Raw genomic sequence first — 19,593 nt, 5'->3', positions numbered from 1 at the left:
GCCTGGATCGCGACCTAACTCTTCTCCTTCTAGATTTCCAGAAAGCATTTGACACTATGTCCTGCTCATTTCTTCAGGCTGTGCTCCATTGAGCGGGCTTCAGACCATTTTTACGGAAAATGTTGCTCCTCCTGAATAACACCCCCACTGCCCGGGTCTAAGTCGCTGATGTTCTGTCTTCCGCCTTTCCAATTCGCTGGGGTACACACCAGGAATGCCCTTTATGCGCACTGCTGTTTGCCCTGGCCTTAGAGCCCCTGGCCCACCTCATATGCTCCGATGCTCGGGTCTGTGGCTGGTGATGAGAGGGTGGTCCTGAGGACCGGGTAGCCCTATATGCAGCGGCGTACTCCTCTTCCTCAGCGACCCCCAGATCTCAGGTCCTAGGTGTCTTGAAATCCTCCGTCTCTATGAGAACGCTTCTGGTGGAGGCCGCAAGACAACATTGGTGCCCCGACATACCAGTCTGCCGGACCTCTTTTATGTACCTGGGAATTCATATCTCGTGCCTTCCGGTCTTGGCCTGATCCCTCAACTTTTGTCCCCTTGCATTGTCCCTGGATGAGGACCACCGCAGGTGGAGCCGACTGCCCTTTAATCCGCTGGGACTATTGCAGTCTTTTAAATGATGTGCCTCCCCGGTACTTACGCATTCTAACGAACATTCCATATCAGATGTCCCGGGGGTGGTTCCGTTCTTTGACCTCGAAGCTGACGTCCTTAGTTTGGGCGGGCGACACCAGATGGCCTTCGCTTGAGCGCTGAAGTCTCCTTTTGACGATGGCTTTGGTATGACTCATATCTATAGATACTATCTTGCTGCACATCCAGTACCTATAAATGGTTTAGGGGGGATGACCGACCATGTATACCGTCTGAAGCTTCAATTATTGTGGTTAGAGGGGCTTCTCAACCTGCTCTAAAGTAGGCGGATGCCCCTAACAGTGCCTTCCTGTACTCGGGTGGTGGTGCTCTGATGGAGAGCGACTTTGCGCCTAATCCAGCGGGACTGCCGCCTGACAGATCTGACTCCTCTATGGCGGGGCCCCTGGCTTCAACAGATTTTGAGTCTTGAGGGTTTTGCCCAAAGGGACCGGATCAGAATTACATACCTTGGGGATGTTCGCCGATGAGGGTCTCTAATGTCCTTTCAGGAATTAAGAGACCAATACTTCCTATCCCATACACAATTCTTTCGATCCCTCCAGCTGGGCCATGCCTTGCGAGTTCACTTCCCACTGGATACCCAAATCCCAGAATATGATCCGCTCGAGGCAAAACTTCTTATGGGGTGCCTAGGTAAGGGAGCCATATCAGCGATTTATCGCTCATTGATTATTAACGCACTGGGTGGCTTCCCCTTCTTTCCAGCAGAAGTAGGAGAGTTGGGTGGGCGAGCTGGATGACGGCGACTGGGGAGAGGCCTGTTTGACTCCAAGAGTGCTGGTGATAACACTGCGATTGCGAATGGTCTAAATTAATTATTTTCATGCAATTTATCTATCCCCATATCAACTACGACAGATGAGCCAAATAACCCAGGCCACATGTGCATGCTGTTCTCTCCCTGATGCTGATTTCTACCACATGGCCTGGGACTGCCTGGCTCTACACTCCTTCTGGGACAGGATAAGCTCAGAGAATTCATTGGTGTTGGGTCACACAGTTGCTTTTGGTCCCCAGGTGGCACTGTTGAGCCTTTTAGAGGAACTGGGAGGGCCACGCTCCGAAAGAATCTTCATAGGGATGGCCTGCTTGGTGGTGAATAGGGATTTAGCTTGCCAGTGGAAGCGGCCTGCGCCACCCTCACTGCTGACATGTCAGCGAGGGGTCGACTGGTGTGCCCATCAGGAAAAGCCAATTTATGAGGCACAGGAGTGCCCCCCAAAACACAATAAAATATTGGGGAGGTGTTGGACATATCACGGGATGCCGACATAGAGAAATATTGTTTGAGATGGCTATTCAGTACAATATTGTACTCCAGAGATATTATGGAAATAATATCTGTATTGCAGTAAATGATGCTTGTATTTTGTCACATAGAGTCTGCATTTAGCTGCTACCCATGACTGCAGTCCTGCCAAATAATAATGGTTGCAGGGTAGGTTGACAATTGTCATGCTTACGCCTCGGAACAGTGTGCACTGTTTTCTCAGGATGAGGGTGGCTGGTCTCTGCAGATAACTTTAAATTCAACTATAGTCTGCTATCAATGAGCAGCACCACTGCCTTAGTGCAAGTAGGTAAATTTGAAGAAATAAAAGAAAGTGACACTTACGTCTAAGCTTAGAGTTAGGCCAAAAGGGCATTTTCTGATAATAATCTTACTAGAGTAGTTTTTCCCAAACCGTGGGTCTGTAACAAGCCGATTTTTGGTGTGTCGCAGACGCCCAAGCAATAAAGGAAAATGCTGTTGGATTCTGTATTTATCTTGTCACATTTGCTGTGCTTCAAAGTAAGAGGTCAAATGTCCGGCTAGGTCTTCTAATAAATTGATGTTTGTTTTGTTAACATGGCCTTTGGTGTTTACAAACTCCTCTCTTTTTGCAGTCAGAGAAAGAAAAGTAAAGTGACAGTCTTGCTGAGGTAAGGAAGTGTTAAAGGAAAGGCTGTAGGATGCAATTTTTTGTAACACACCACAAAATATACGAAGAAATGTAAATACCTGTAAATGAACTGGTCACATTCAGCAGTTAGGAAACCAAAAATGAAGCACATTTTTTTGTAATTCTAAAGTGCGATGGAAACAATTTTTTTTAAACGATCAAAACTAATCAAGACACTTTACTAGATGATTCGTAAATGATCAATATTCACTGAAAAAGATTTCCACACATTATCATTTGCATGCAGGATAGTTGTATCAGTAAAATTGTATGTCTGTGCAAATTTAGTGGCCATTTCAATGGAAAATATGTTGTCTGCAAGTAACAATGCGCTATTATACGATGCATTAGGTACAATTAAAAAAAATCACCAACCTCATGCCAATTGAAGTCGGTGGGTTTCGAAAGTTTGGCGTATTAAATAAGCACTGTATTAGAGGGATTGCAAGTAGGTGTCACACATAAGCACACTTAAACCACGGTAATGTCACACATACGCAATCTGAAAACTTGGCAGCTATACTCTGTGTAGTGAGAAAATTGTATTAGTAGATACTTGAAGTCACCTGGGTGGCGTAGGGCACGCTATCAATGCCTTCGTGCCTCAGCAGCGTGTGCCTGGCTTTATTCTGTTTTCGCAGCAATTTCTTTGCTTCTTTGGTAAGCTTAGGAATGCTTTGTTGCTCACAGTCCATGATCAGCCTGTTGGGCATAATAAGCAGACATTAACAAAAGAAACACATTTACAATATTCGGTCACGTGAACTTCAGTTTCAGTATCAGGATGATTCTAGCATTCACCTAAGGCAAGCATAAAAACAGCAAAGGGGAAAAAACAGAATATGGTTTAAACAAAAGAACGTTCGTTTAGCGTCATCGACCAGTACAAGAGGTATAGGCAGGGCCCTTAGTTGGCAATTGTTTTTATAATACATGTTTTCAAGACCAAAAAAACCAAAAGATTGCAGATAACATTAGCAGTTTACACCTGATGTCACCAGGTGGCGCTCTAAGACCAAATATTCTCACATGTCTGGCTTTTCCGAGGAGTAGCTCCTGAACAACTGCTGGCTCTCAGCTATCTGTCAGTATCTGTTCCCTGCGCAGCAGCATATCCTACTGAATTAGAAGCTTTTGATTGGCTGGATATGTGTACACAAAAAATGAAAAGTGTGTTGCAGATGAAAATATGTGTATTTTCAAAACTCCTAGGCTAATGTTTAGAGAAAAACCGTTGATTTTCCAAAATATATTTAAAGCTGATATATATAATATAAGAGATAAATCATTCGGTGCTGGGGAGACTTATTACTATCACGTTGGTACCAGGGGCGTTGCAGCCATGACTGTTATGTAGTACCCATGCAAAAGTAATTCCAAATTGACAAATCCTTTTTTAAATTACATCTGGCAACCCGGCCTCAGGAAAGGAGGTGATTACTGGCGGTAATTTATCATAGGGTGGCCACTAATGTCTGACAGGGCCACTTTTACAACAGTACAACATTAATAATATGAATAACTGGATGGGTTTCATTGAGAATTAGTAGCTCCTATTAAAGGAACAGTTAGACACCCCTGCACTTGATCACCTTTCTTGTCTTAAATATAGAACTGCAGTACAGCAATTTGATTCTCATACCAGAAAATGCAAATGAGAGCAGTAGTCAGACAAAATATAGACCATTCATGTCATTTTAAACATCCTTTAGAAAATCTGATAATATCCAGGAGAGCAACCAACATCAAAACTGTGTTTTACCACTTCTAATCTATGTATGAACAACAGTCGCGGCTTGCTGAAGGGGCGAGGCCGTGCACGGAGGTGGGGGAATAAACATTAAATACATTTTTTTTTAAACACCTGGATCGTCGTCATCGCCGCTGCCGACACCACCGCGCTTCTGATGCAGGCACAGGCTCCCAGCCTGCCCTGCAGCCAATCCTAACGATGCTCAGAGCGGTGTCAGAATTGGCTGGGAGTGCCCAGGCAGGGCACTCCCAGGCAGACTGGGAGCCTGTGCATGCCTTCTCCAGCCCGGCAACACTGTGCCAGCTGGAGAGAGCCCTGTGCTCTCCAAGACGGACGGCCAAACATACATGTGCACTCCCCCTCTGTGATCGTCAGAGCCTGTGGCCCCGCCTCTTTACAAGAAAATGAAAATAAACACAGTTTATTATCATTTTCTTGTAAAGGTTTTGCAGCTGCCGCTGCTGACAGGGAGCAACGCCGCCACTGATGTACAATGTTTACCAACTATAACAAACATTGGCAAAGCCCGTAGGTCAAGCCTTGGCAGGTTGGTACGATGGTAATTTTTATTTTAAAAAAAAAAGCTTTACTGCACACTATGCAACAAAAATAATCGAAAAAAGAAAACATACATCAACCGAAAATTGACTGACAAATACTTCCAATAAAATGTTTTTATTAAAAAGCATTCACTGATGTGGCTGTTTGACTGATTATTTTTTAACAGCAAGCCTTGCATTTTGTTAAACACAATGAAAATACCAGAAAATGCCTAACTAGAACATGTTCAAGTTGACTGCAGCATTGCTTGACTGTGCATCCAGGACTATAAAGTTTAAAAACTAATTCTGGGTGTTTCGGTGGCAATGCAAACAATTCGCACATGTATATGAAGAGCATAGCACTTCCCTAGCACTCACTACAAAAAAGCTAGCTCATCCTCAACAAAACAAATGAGTGAAGGAAACACTAGTAAATAGTGATGTAAGATTGTTCACCGTGTTTGTATCACCTTTTTAGGGGTTTTAAAGACTTGAAAAAGCATTTTGCACCATTGACACCTCACTTTATGTATCTGACATAAGAAAAGAAAAGTGAAGCAACATTTTGTTTTTGCAGTTTTATATGGCGCAAACTCGACCCAAAGGTGTTCGAGCACTTTACATGAGCACCAGTTACATTACACAAGGGCAAATTCATTTTTGTAGGCTCATGAAGTGATTTGCACAGGATTACAAGATGTTGTGCCGATGCCAAGACTCGAACCTGGTTCCCCAGTTCCAAAGTCTGGAGCTATTATGCCACATCCTCTCCACTTACTATATCTGAAGAGAAATAATCCACAAAGATGGGCTCAAAATGAACAGAAACAATCTAATCATTTATAGATAGGCCCATAAGTCTGGTTAAAAAGGTTTTACTTTTCTGTTTTCATTTGGGCCCTTAAGAGATGACAGTTTGCCTGACACATATCTATCTATAAGTCTTCACGCAAGATTCAACACCGTGGTTAAGCGTAGTATGAGCCGCTGGAGGGAGGGGGGGTAGGTGGTAAAAATAATCTATCCGCAGGGTGTGACTTCGTTGTTGTACTGACCGAGTCTGTGAATTTGGAACAGGAAAATATAAAATGGATTCGAGTAAGACCTGTAACCTTAAGTCACTGCTCATAAATAGGTCCCGAAGCGTGGAGGTGCACTATCTTAAATTAAATACCAGTGTATAAACACTGACCAAACTGTGAATTTCTGGTGCAGCACAGTCCCAGATCAGACAACGTGTAGTCAATCTGCAGGTTCAGGCATCCAAGTAGGGGAAGTGTGCGATGTGGATTAAGTAGTGTTTGTGCCTTTGTGCATTTCGCGGGGAAGCTAGATCTGATGAGGGGAATATAATGGGGCCTGCATCAGCAGCGGTGCAGATCGGATTGCTACTGTGGAAACTGCTCCTGCAAGGTGGGGTATGGGCTTGAAAAGGGGACGTTCACTTATAGCAGTTCTAGGGCTGGAAAGATGTGCTGCAGACTTGTTTTTTTATAATGCAGATCCGTTTATTTGCTTTCCTGGAACTAGAGCACACTATCTGTCCCATGTTTCAAGCTCCCACCTGTTCGCCCCACCTGAGCAGCTACAGGCAGTATGACAGTGCCAAGCATTGCCAGACACCCAAGCTCTGGTGACAAAGCCAGCATCAGAAGAATACTGCTCTTCCCAAAAATCCCGACAGTAAAGGGGAGTCAAAAAACATGATGAAGTATCAAGAGCTCCGGAAGGTCATCTTTGAACCTGCACAAACCCCATGTCGTGGGCCTACAGTAGCGACGTAAGAATCGTCTGGATGGCTCTCATCACAAGAGTGCGTGTCAGGGGCTGCTCTGATGTCCAGCACCATTACATTGGCGTTTATGATATAAAATGTGATTTTTGGTGTCAAGGTAGTGGTAGCAGTACGTGCCTGAACATGAAAGAAGAATCACACATTCTACAGAAGTACAAACGTGCTTCAGGGTCGCACTCAAATGCTGAAAAAAAATATATTCCTGCTTTAGATTAAAACATAAACAAGCTCAAATATTTTAACGTTGCATGTACTTTCAAAGCAGCATAACTCAAATGCTTAAATATGTAAAGCACATGCATGCATGTGTGATAGCCTGCTGATCTGTCATTCGTAATGAGTAAAAAAAGGTACCTGTAGAGTGAGTAGCCAGTGGAAGGACACTGGCCAGTGGCCAGTGACTGGAAGGTGAACTTGGTCCAAGCTCCATACAATGGCAAAAGCAGAGCAGAAAAGCAGGAAGTGAAAGCAGACGAACTTCTAGCCAATGAGAAGCAAGTACCTTCAAGCGACATTGGAATGAAAGAATGTTAAGTTCATTGAGGTTAGAATTGGGCGGGTTCCAAGTCCCTTTTAGGATTCTTTACTACAAAAGACTTCACAAGCACAGCGCAAGCGCTGTGCAGGCGAAACCTAAAAAGGAGACCGAAAGTAAATCATAATTTAATTGGGGCCCCGAAGTGCAGGCACAATAGGCAGCATTTAAAATAAATACAAAAACTGAAATAAAACACATTTTTGATATGTGTCATTGAAGAAAAAGATAAAAATGTTCACTGCACGTGAACAATGTGGGAGGACTTCTTTTAGAGTGACAAAGTGAGTGAGAAACAATTGGTTGAAATGCTACCCCTACGGACTGCCAATGGTCAGACTATCTGCAAGCATTCCTACCAGCACCTTTCTGTGTTTGAAGTAAAGCTCTAAGTAGCCAGGATATAACTGACATGGTCCGTTGCTCACTGCGGCACAGGGCCCAAGCTATACCTAACCGATGAAGCTGAATAAAAGCCAAAAATCAGCCTGCGGCTGCTTGTGTTCCCTGCCTGCCTGGCAGTTCAGGATACACTGTTCCTATGAGGAGCAGGATCAGTACTGATTTGCTTAGGGCGGGCCTCTGTCTAAAGTGGCACAGTGGGCAAAAAAAGATGGTTTTGAATGCTGCCCCAACAGATTGCCAGTGTTTATACTAGTTGTCGGCATTCCTCTCACCAATGTGTGTGCAGTCACTCAAAGTGAAAGGAGCCAATTAGCAAACTGGGCTGAACCGTTGTCCCATGAGGTATACAGTGGGGGGCACAAGCAAAATGTGAATGACAATTTAACAAACCAGTAGATAAAACCCAGTAACCAATAACCATCCTATGTATCTATATCGTGCATGATAAGTTTGTTAATCAATAGTCTGGCACAACAGCTAATGCAGTCTCAAAGGCCAAACCCAAACATCTTGATCTACTGTATTGTATGATTTAATGATAATAATGCGGGCACCAAAGTTGCAAAACGGTTATGGATGCAAGTGCTTGAATTAATCTGAACCACTGGAAGGTATTCAGGGAGCATTCCACTGTTTCTTTAGCATGTATGCCTCTTTCTGAGCAGGGAAAACATACCCACCTCGAATCGCTACATCACACTTCCTCTGAAAAGAAACACAAGCAACCTCAGACCAGTTCCGTCCTATCAGGGAGGTGCAGCTAAAGTCTTAAGGCACATTGGGCCTAGGAAACATGTTTCAGCATAGATCTGGGCCCTTCACACAAAAAAAGGTGATGACTATACATGCTTGAATGAATCTCTAACTTTGGTAATCACCCTGGAGTATTCCATTTCATTCATTTCAGCCTCTCTGTGCAATTACAGACCGGCGCTAATGATACGCAAATCAGTCAAGGGCTCAACATAGATGTACGGCAACTTGAAACTCCTACAGTTTTACTAACGTTTATTGGCCCCACAGGATACAAAGATTCTGAAATAAGACAAAGAGAAAGGAAGAATAATTGTTCTAGTGGCTTATAATGAATAAACTCCACTTAAAGAGGGAAATAGTCACTACCTTGTTTCCAGTACTCTGAAATCACTGGTGTTGTGAGTTCCCCACTGATACAAGCACATAATCTATCCGGTACAAATTAGTAGCCATTCGAAAAGTGCCCCATTTGAGGTATATCTAAATGTGAGAGACTATTTGAATATACTAAATTACAATTTGACAAATGGTCTCAAAAACTTTGATCTTTGAATTAACAGCATTTTACAGGTAGACAATAAATATTACATGCCATCATCAATTTAAACTAGGTTTAATCACAAATCAAACCCCACTGCAATTGATGATATCTCATAATTCAAGATCCACTTCCAACCCCTCACCGGCTCTCGTTCTCAGAGATATCTAATAGTTCCTTGTTTTGAAAAGACCAAACTTGGTGGTTGTGCTTTTAGGGTACAAGTCACCCTCTTCCAGAATACTCTATCTATTTATACTCATTTGGAAAGCAAGAATTTGAGATTGTGTAGGAACCTGAAGATCAGGCTCTTCACTTGATGTGATTTAAATCAACTGACCTTTGTGCAAAGTACTCATCCACAGGGCCAAGACTTTACAAAAGAAAACTCATAGGACCCTTCATGACTCCCACTATGGGGGTTATTACAACTTTGGAGGAGGTGTTAATCCGTCCCAAAAGTGACGGTAAAGTGACGGATATACCACCAGCCGTATTACGAGTCCATTATATCCTATGGAACTTGTAATACGGCTGGTGGTATATCCGTCACTTTTGGGACAGATTAACACCTCCTCCAAAGTTGTAATAACCCCCAATGTGTTTTTTACATGCAGTTCTTTATTGACAGTTTTCATTTTCACTGATACTCAATACAAGCAAAATGAATTAGTGTTGCATAGAGTCCGAAGCACCCAAAGGGCACAACCAGCAAACAGTCCGGGGGTGACATTAGCGTCTTCAACACCATCATAGCAATACTGCATGCTTGCGCCAGTTGTGTGTGCGCCCTCCTGCAACCCATGCTCTCCCTTTGCGCATCTATCTGTGTCCATTATCTAGAAACTTATGTTGACAGGGAGTGTGAAAAATCGCTCAACAGGGGCTTAAACTTTCATATCATGGTTCTTTGGAGACAGCCCACACCCTCTGGGAAAACAGTGATAAAACATCATTATACTTCAACTTTAATTGAGGAAGCTGGGGGGTAAAATTGGATGGCCAATATGAGGATGATGACTTTGCTGCCATGGACCTGCAACATGGGGGTGGGCGATTAGGAGTGGGGGTGGTCTCAGGGCAACAGACTGCAGGAGTCTGAGAATGCACAATCGGAGTGTGCCACGTATGCAGCTGGAATTTCTAACCTGTGGCTTAGTTACTCCATGGAACCGAATGGCTAAGGTGTCTCTCACAGGGGCCCTATCATCTGTCTTGGCTGCCACCTTTTCTAAGCATGCGTCCCATTGTGGTGGGTTGCTGCTCTTGCCCCCAGCAACGAGTGTCACTTTGTAACTTCGGCTGTCACCCATTTAGGCAGATCCTGTAGCCACAATTCTGTAGGTGTGGTTTCTGGAAACTTTCAGGCCATGTAAATGCATTGTTTCTCCAACACATACCAGTTCTATGAATCTAAAGCTCTTGCACAGGCATGTGGTGATGCCCAGTATGCATCGCAAGGGATAAGCAGGTAATATTCTCTAAGGTCTGATGGCGTTGCCACTACAGTCTGACAGAAGCTCCCACTAATGAGGCAGGACCACACCATATGATAAAAGTCTGCCTCCAAGGCTGGGCATCGGGGGACCCATGGTCCGGAATATGCAGTGAATGTGCACGGGTGTTAAGTAAGTTTGGTGCAGGTAGTTAAATTGAGTGCACTTGAAATGAGGGTTTCTAGACACTTTGCAAACCTCCTCAAGTGCAATGGTTCACTGTCTGTTTGTAAGTTCCTGACCTACTGCAGTCGTCCATTTGTCTCTGAGCATGGGAAAGTCCACAATATATGTCTAATAGTGCCTTGTACAGCACGTAATAGCACGTCTGTCATTCCCTTGAGTGAGCAGGGCCTGCAGGAACTTGAGGGGACCAGCTCCAGGCGTTCAGGTGCCCAGAGACACCCAGTAGCACCAAAAGCGTGCATTAAGACAGAAATTAGCCCTCTACAAGGCCATATTTTGCCAAACGTTCTGGCAAAGTTGAGAGTTTTATGCGCACAGAGGTCTACCGGCACAGTAAGGCTGGTGTCTCACCATGGTCCGATATTATGGTACCTAGCACTTTGTAAAGTGTCGTCAGAGCCCATATTGGAAGATTCGTCGAGTATGGCGGCTGGCAGTGCTTCAGATGGACATATCTGTGCCAGCAACGCTTGGCGGTCATGGTCAACTGGCTGGGGTGCAGCACCACCATCCATGGAGCCATCAACCAGCTCGTTATTGTGTAGTCCCCTAGGTCCCTCTTCACAACCACCTGTTCTGGATTAGGAGTGTCTGAAAGCCAGTGCATCGGCCACCTCAATTTGGCTGCCACAGTAAAGCTCATAAGTTGGTGCTCCTACACTGCCATTTTCCAGGTGGGTGGGTGGGGGGGCATATATTTTATCGCATGCCACTGTGTTACGGCCGGACTCACAGATTAGATTGGAGAGTCCATTTCACTAAAGAAACCCCAGGGGAGACTACCTGGGAGCGCTGCAAAGTAATACAGTAAGTAGGGTAGCACCAGCATCTTAGCTATCACTACCCTGCCAATCGGTGACCAGGGCAGGGAATTCCACAATGCCAATGAATTGTGCATACTTGCTACAACCAGCCCCAGGTTCCCTTATATGAGATCGTCGTTAGAGTGGTAAATGTTCACACCCAAGTAGCGGAAGGTGTTGGGGTGCCAGTCCATCGCCAAGATGGGCAGTGCTTCCTGCTCCCCCTGCATGAGGTGTCACATGGGGAACAGACAGGAATCACCCTGTTCAGCTACAGGCCTGAGGTCCTGGCAAAGTTGTCTAACACCTCCATTACTTCCCAGAGGTCCAAGGCCTTGAGCTAAACTGATGTGTCATCGACATACAGCGAGATGATTTCCCAGGAATTACCACTCGGAATCCTCCACTGCTGGTCCTGCAAGCGAAAAAGGCATGTAAGGGGCTTCATAGCCAGTGCACAAATGATCAGTGACAACAGGCATCCCTGCCTTATGCGCCTCTGGATCCTAAATGCAGTGGAGAACTCTGTCTGTTTGCACTCCGGCCACTGGAAGAGTGTAAAATAGCGCATCCACCACCCTATCTTCGGACATAGTCTCATTCTCTTCATGATTTCCATCAAGTAGGGCCACCCGCAAGTGTCAAATGCCTTCTAAATATCAAAGGAAAGAGCGGTGTGTACAATTGCATCTCCAGTGGATCTTTTGCTGACTTGGGGAGGACCACAGTCAGTGCTTCTCGCAGAGATGCTGGAAGGGCGCCCTCATCTCTCGGTGGGAAACATCTTGTGTAGTTTCGGCACTAGGGTAGCACTACATGCAGATTAGAATTCCACTGGGATCCGTCCATCCAAGGGTTTTTATTAAGTGCTAGCAGGTCAATCGCAAGATAGACCTCTTCCACAGATAACGTCTCATCTAAGGTGTGATGCTTTAGGGGATATAAGTGTGAAACAGGCAAGGTGTTTAGAAACTCCTGACGGGTGGGGCCTATCTGAGCTCCCTTCTCTCTGTAGAGTGAGGTGTAATAATCAAAAAGATGTGGTTAATGCTGGGCTGTGTGTTCAGCACTTGTCCCATTGGAGATATAATAGTACTCATGGGAACCCTTGAGGTCTCCAATCTCAGAACCCACACCAATACATGCACAGCCCTATCTCCCTCTGCGGGCTGCCTTGACACATATTTCCCGTAGTCGTTTCCCCAGTCTAGCGACCTCTTACCTATGTCCCCTGTGGAATGGGGGTCGCTTCATTCTCTTTTTGCCCAATGGTCCCTGCCCGCACCTCTGCCGCTCAACGACTTGAGCTCGCAGTGTGTCCTTATCTTTCATGAAGTTTTGATGTTCAACCCCCGTGCGAACACCTTAAAAGGTATCCCATTCAATCCCCGTGAGAGTGGCAGTTCCTCATTTTCGATGAAGTAATTAATGATGTATAAGGTATCACTGGAACCCATGTCCTGCAATGCCGGAGAATACAGTTTCCAGGTGGGTAGCGTCATCAGCCGTATGTCCCACTGTAATGAGATTTTGAGGAGGCTGTGGTCAGAGAATGTGCAGCCCGAGGTATTCATGCCTCCCTTTGTAACATCTACTTTGACTTCTACCTGCTATATGTCCTGGTGTTGTTTTCCCTCTGCTCTCCTTACACCAATGGTCAACTCTTGCCCCTGCAGTTATATTAACTCACCCCAATTACTGTAATAGCATTTACCCGGGTATGTCTACCAAATCCCTTACAAAATTCAAAATACCTGAAAACTTGCAGGGAGACTTAAGTTTACAGAGCTCTAATCAAATCATGGAAGGAAGAAAAATATCTGCATTGGCTTACAAGCAAGATATGATTAGACTTCAAAGCACTTTGCCTCACCCATAAAGCTCTTAATGATAATGCAACCAACTATGTCTCCTAACTCTTCACACCTTACTACCTGATCATGCACCTGAGGACAGCCTAACAGAATCTGCTTTCAATCTGTAGAAAGGAAGAGCCATGAACAATCAAGTCTTTGCTCTATGAAACTCTCTCCCATTCATGTGCACACAGGAAAACAAATTTCAGAATAGCTTTATATGCTCACAACCTGTGGTCCTAAGTTACAGCTACTGTCTTCCTCCAGTACACTTAGGCCCTCATTACAACCCTTGCGGTTGGTGTTAAAGCGGCAGTAATACCGCCAACAGGCCGGCGGTAAAAAAAAAAAAACGGATTTTGACCATGGTGGTTACTGCCATCCAAAACCGCCACTTTAACACACCGACCACCAGTGTGGTAACAGCCGCTGGGCTGGAGACTTCGATCTCCAGCCCGGCGGCCGTCACAATCCCACCCTCAGGATTATGACCCGGCCTACCGTCATGGTTTTCGTGCCAATCTTACCGCTACGAAAACCATGGCGGCAGGCACTATCAGTGCCAGGGAATCCCTTCACAGGCACTGATAGGGGTCTCCCCTGCCCCCTCCCCAGAGTCCTTCACCAACCTCCCCCTCTTTCTCCTGCCCCCGCACATATACACACCCACACGCGCACCCATATACACACATGCACACCCACCACCAACCACGCATGCAGACATACATACCAAAACACTGCAACACACAACATACCTTGTTACACACATGCATTCACAATACACAACACTCACAATCACTCATTCACGCATGCATCCTATGCGACTCAAACCCACATGCACGCATCCCAAAACATACACCCCCCCACATACACACAACACCCCCACCCCACTCTCCGGTCGGAGAACCCGACTTACCTGCTTGCAGTGGGTCCTTCAGCTGGAGACGGTCCTCGGCACTGCTGTCAGCAACAGCCACCGCCAGCAGAACACCGGCAGGCCGTATCATTGTCCATGATACACTCAGCGGTGTTTTGCTGGTGTGGTGGTGCTGCTGTCAGCAGCGCCGCCTTACCGCTGTCTGCCGCCATGATCGTCGGCAGTGTTCTGCCAGATTTCTGCCGGTATACCACCAGCGGTCATAATACGCGTTGCCGGCTGGTAGCCGAACACAAATTCAGCTACTGTGCAGCTTCTGCTCTTGGTCATAAATCCACAATTTCTGCTCTCGCTATCATAAAGGTGGTCAGTTAAAAGATGCACTCTTCCATTCTCCAACTAAGACACCACAGCAAAATGGTCTACGGCTAGCTAACAACCAATCACCACTGTGAACGTGCAATAGCAAAGCCAATAGACCTCGCTTGACTTCTGAGTTATGACTAAAATGACCTTCTGCAGGGAACAGAAAAAAAACAACAAAAAGATTGCTTTCTACATACAAAATCATCCATAAGGTGAAGAACTTAGTGTGTGATGTTTCAATGTACTTTTGAGATGTAAAAAATGGCCTTCTTGCATTGCACTCGTTAGGGGGTGGAATGATACATAAAAACAGCCAACAGCATGAGATGAAAGGGTAAAAGTCCTGTGGGGTGAGCTATAGTCCACTTTTATGCATATGTTGAAGAATTGTGACTGGCACTAATGTTCAATTCAAGGCAAACTGAAAATCTAACATGCGTACCTTAGTTTAGGAAGTCATAGCTGACAAGTTGCCTATAACGTATCTGACAATTTGAGCCAGCCAGACTGGTTTATTTTTTTGCTAAAAGTACTGTACATCACATAATGGTATTTGTGAGCCCATACTTACAACGTAAAGTGTTTAAGGAACTGCAGTCTAACAAATAACCCCCAATCCCTGCTGCCTGAATCGCCATGTCCCCTTCAGGCATGCGGACCAGGGTCCCCTCAGGGTCTGGTTATGCCTCCCCGGTCCGCTCTTATTCTAGATGTATTGCACACATACCAACAGACACAATTCTGGAAGGAGACTCAGAGGTTTTTTTAAACTTAAAATAGTTTATTTTTTCTGTCTCCCGCATAAAGTTTCCTTTGTTTTAATGTAAGTCAATAGGGAAAATAAATTCCCCTGATTTTTCTCAAGATTTTCCTCTGTACAGGTTTAAAATGTTGCCATGTACGATACTGTATGGTATAAAATCTTAATAAAAACGACATACATAAAAAACTATTAGTAAATTGCATGCATTTTTTTCAGCAACGATAGATTTTTAACATGTAGTTTTGCTTGTTATTCGATAAGGAGAATTGCTGTCGCAGCTTTGGTCGTACAAGTCGTATTACACGCATCTTCCAGCCCTAACGTTTTTAGGTAACAAAACACCTCTATACTGGATGGGGATTTTTATAGTAGAGTTCCTAAAATACAACGCGCTGTGCCCAAAACGGCAGAACTGTCCAAAGGCTTCGCATCCTCTTTACAGTGATGTAAATCTTAAGAATATAAATACGATAGTTACAAACACACCGTAAATAAAAAAGCCCATTTCTAAAGGGTGGCAGATAAAATGTAATTCTATATTTTCTGTAAAAAATAAGTGTTTAAAAATACCAAAAGAGAGTGTCTGTGTGTCAGAAAGTTAGCAGACAAAAAGTGCCATGGTAAGCAAGCTTACATCAATAACTGTGATCAGAAAGCGTGACAAGAGCATATATTCCAAACACAATCACAACACAGGTCTTCCCCAGTTCGTGGGAAAGCTATTTCCAAACCAAGCCTGGTCCGCGTTCACTGCTAACATTACTTCCAATTAATCAAAGAATCGACAATCACAGGGTCCGTTTTTAAAAGTAGAAAAACCAAGCTAACGTTTCCAATGCAAACCCGGAAGTTGTGCACATTACCTTATAGGAGGCAGCCATCAGCTAGACTCTACGTCCTGTGAATACAACTCCCATGATGCCTGCGCAGACTACAACTCCCATGGTGCTGTGCTCACATTAACCTATTCCAGTGCGTCCAAAGACACGGCAAGTTCGTCATAGAATGCAGCGTCTTCCAGGATCCGCAGCGTTAGTGATGTTCCGCTTGTGGCGTTGCATTTTTCCATGAAACTTGTAATCAGTAAAGTATGCAAGGCCAGAGCCACAGGAAGTTATGGTGTACTGGTTTAGAATTTTTAGTAATCATTTCACACAGAGTTGTAGTCTCAAAATAGAGCTGCCAACGCTACATGATTAAGAGTAGGATTCAAAAATGATTATAAAGTGTGCATGATTTCGTCAGCAATTTAACACAGCCAAAGTATCCTCTTCTTTTTATTTGGGAAACATCATTTATAGTTATTTTTATCTTTTAAGTAGCCTAATATTCTGCGTTTAGCCATTGACAAAGATAACGTGAACACTCTTATAAGCACGTGCTGCTGGAGAAATAGCAAGCAATTCGAGCCTTTGGCAAAGCCAATAGGTCTCGCATTAACCCCTTAGCAGTTGAGGACTCCCTTCTGAGTTCTTTTTAGGTCGAAGCCTACCAGACAGTGGAGCAGCCTGGTTCCAAAGACATATTGGGAACATGTTGAAAGCTTGCTTAGTAATGTATTCCGCCCATTCTTACCACTGATTTTGTGTTTTGCAGCTCACATTAGCTTGCTTTCCCTTTACTGTAGTGTCTTGTATGATTGAGAACAAAACTTCTATGGCTCCCCGAGGACTCCACATATCAGTGTGTGACGTAATCTCTGGAATATAATGTATGAGAGCACACTTTAGAATGTTGGCGTTCACAGGTACATGTAGAGGAATAAAAATGTGTGATTTATAGCTCAGTGTGTGGCCTAGTCATTCAGCGGGTACCAGGCTTGGGAAGATACTACACCGCCCAGCATGTCTTTGTCCTTCTTGGAGAGTGTGGGCGTGTCCAGCCTTATATTTCTTTTCATAATTTATATATAAGGTAACACATATATGGTAACCATAAATTACCCTTAGAGGTCGAGAAAATCTTTAGACTCACTTGGGATTGAGATACCATCCTAACAATCAACATTGACAATATCAAATCAATAAACATCACTTTTAGTATTGGAGACAGTTATTTGTATGCACAATGATCTATGTGGCCATAAATCACCACACCAGTTTAGTAAAGTTCAAGCATTTATTGCCCCTAGATTAACAATGCTAAAATCACGTAAAATCAGACGCAAGACCAAATGATATAAGTACAGGAATAACACAGGATGACCAAATCTTCTGAAGAATCTTAACCTAGACTGATTATTTATCATTAAGCATTCAAGAACCACCATGCAGAATAACAACAATAGCAAATGAATGATAGACTCAGAATACATTTAGTGACCACTGATGGATTTTTTACAATCAATTCATATGAAACTGTCAAATTTAGATTGTGACATCCTTAACTATTACTCTAATTTGATAAGCATGTTTGGGCTTCATGCAAAAAGAAAAGAAGCCAAAAATGAATTTGGAAAACATCTTACTATGGTGCTAATCAAAAATAGCAGTTGGGTTTCTAAAGAGGGAAAACATAAAAATCTGCAAGCAAGACAAATGCACATTTGGTTATACCGCTCCTAAATGGATCAGCAAGCAGGGATGTCTTCATCAGTGGAGCATCTTCTGGTCTTCTTCATTGGGCAATGGTATAATAGGGAACAGTTCAGTAATGTTTGGCCTTAATGCATCTGAACTGTCAATGACAAAAAGCTAAAGACAGAGCACATCATTACACTAGCTTAGAAAGTAGAACTCTGCACTACAACTGAGAACAGCAACGGACTGAAGGGAACTGCCCTTACATCACTTGAGTTTGTTATAGTCCTGGAAAGCCACTAGCTAAGCTCTATTGGTCAGTCTATGTGGTGGTTTAGGTCAGAGGCAATTAACTTTCCTTCACGTTCTCTGAGGTATCTTTTCTTCATTTTCTGCATTCATGATTGGCTCATCATCTCCCACTGCAGTCACCAGTTTCCGCAGTAGCCTACAATTGTTGCAGTCTATACATGAGCACTGAAGACTATTGTTCCTGGGTACACACTGTCTCGCACCAGGAAGACAGACAAATGTTACAACATAAGAACATAACTTTTCAACAGTGAGCAAGTCACACAGGGTTCTTAGAATCTATTTCTCTAAATACTTGTAATATGTTATGAGATCAGCAACATGTGAACAATGAACATTGAGCTTCTAGAAACTGTTGAGACAGGAAAATATTGCACACGATTTTTTAAAACGTAGAATTAGCTTTAAGCCTCTTCATGTTGGCCCATATTTATTAAATATTTAATTTCACATTTAAATATAATAATCCTTTTAGTACATATAAATATTCACCTTTCAGTACCTTTAATCATGAATAAACAAAATACATTTTCATTAGACAGTTATTTTATTAATATGTCGAACCACTTTATGGCTGACACCAAGGTGATCATTTTTCCCAAAGCACACATTTAAGTTTAACCTTTTAATACATGTTATTTCCCACTATTTAAGTGTCGCAATTTTAATAATAATGTTTGCACTCCAACCAGAGTATGCCCTCCACCTCTACAATTGGCTCCTTGTATTCTTCCACGAGTGCATGATTTCCGGGAACTCTTTTGTTTCTTCTTCGTAAGGCACTCCTTGCAAGTTTTTGTGTTTTCACCTGGTATGCTAGCACACGTACAGTATTTTTAAAAAAATGTTTCCTACCCATGAATGATTCATTCATTCATGGCGACAATTCCACCACCAGAACCAACTTCCACAGATGCATGACAAGCCTCGCTGACTAAAGAATAACTGCCTGCAGTTGAACACAGAAAGGACGAAAGTATTGATCTTTGGCTCCAGCAGCAACATAGGCTGCAGGTGGTCATCAGACCTAGGTCTCACACCCACTCCCTCTGACCACCGGCAGAAACCTGGGAATCATCGACAACAAGCTCACCATGAAATCACAGGCCAACGCCATCTCTCACCTGCTTCCTCACTTTGTGAATGCTGCATAAGATCTTCAAGGGGCTACCCCTACACACAAGATGCACCGTGACACAGGCCCTCATCACCAGCCGACTTGACTACGGCAATGCCCTTTACGTAGGAATCACCACATACCTCCTAAAGAGACTTTAGACCATACAGAATGCTGAAGCCAGACTCATCCTCTGCCTTCCCTCGACGAACCCACATCACACCCCACCCCACCTCAGGCATTTACACTGGCATACATTAATCACCACCTGAACTTCCACCAACCGTCGAGAAGGCTACACTCTGCCTCCCTTTTAATTGCCCATAATCCCCGCATATACCGAAGCAGAAGTGGAGGATGCTCAA

At 43.9% G+C, this 19,593-nt stretch overlaps 1 protein-coding gene across 2 annotated transcripts in view; it reads right to left on the bottom strand.

The window, feature by feature from the left end:
* ALKBH8 (alkB homolog 8, tRNA methyltransferase) overlaps window positions 1-16,232 on the bottom strand; it is a 373,549-nt gene extending 357,317 nt beyond the window's left edge. The window contains exons 1-2 of one of the 2 annotated variants that reach the window (XM_069202338.1): window positions 16,144-16,232; window positions 3,176-3,311 (exon numbers count right to left, since the gene is read on the bottom strand). In XM_069202338.1, the coding sequence (XP_069058439.1) occupies window positions 3,176-3,304 (129 nt within the window). In that variant the 5' untranslated portion in view covers window positions 3,305-3,311; window positions 16,144-16,232. Of the gene's footprint in view, window positions 1-3,175; window positions 3,312-15,914; window positions 16,021-16,143 lie in introns of those variants that run through there. The other variant, XM_069202337.1, reaches the window with a different exon arrangement.
* Window positions 16,233-19,593: the final 3,361 nt, after the last annotated feature.

The sequence above is a fragment of the Pleurodeles waltl genome, chromosome 8 (assembly GCF_031143425.1).
Source record: "Pleurodeles waltl isolate 20211129_DDA chromosome 8, aPleWal1.hap1.20221129, whole genome shotgun sequence".
Lineage (NCBI taxonomy): Eukaryota > Metazoa > Chordata > Amphibia > Caudata > Salamandridae > Pleurodeles > Pleurodeles waltl.
Note: the sequence above shows the minus strand (reverse complement) of the source record. Positions and strands in the feature narration are given on the sequence as shown.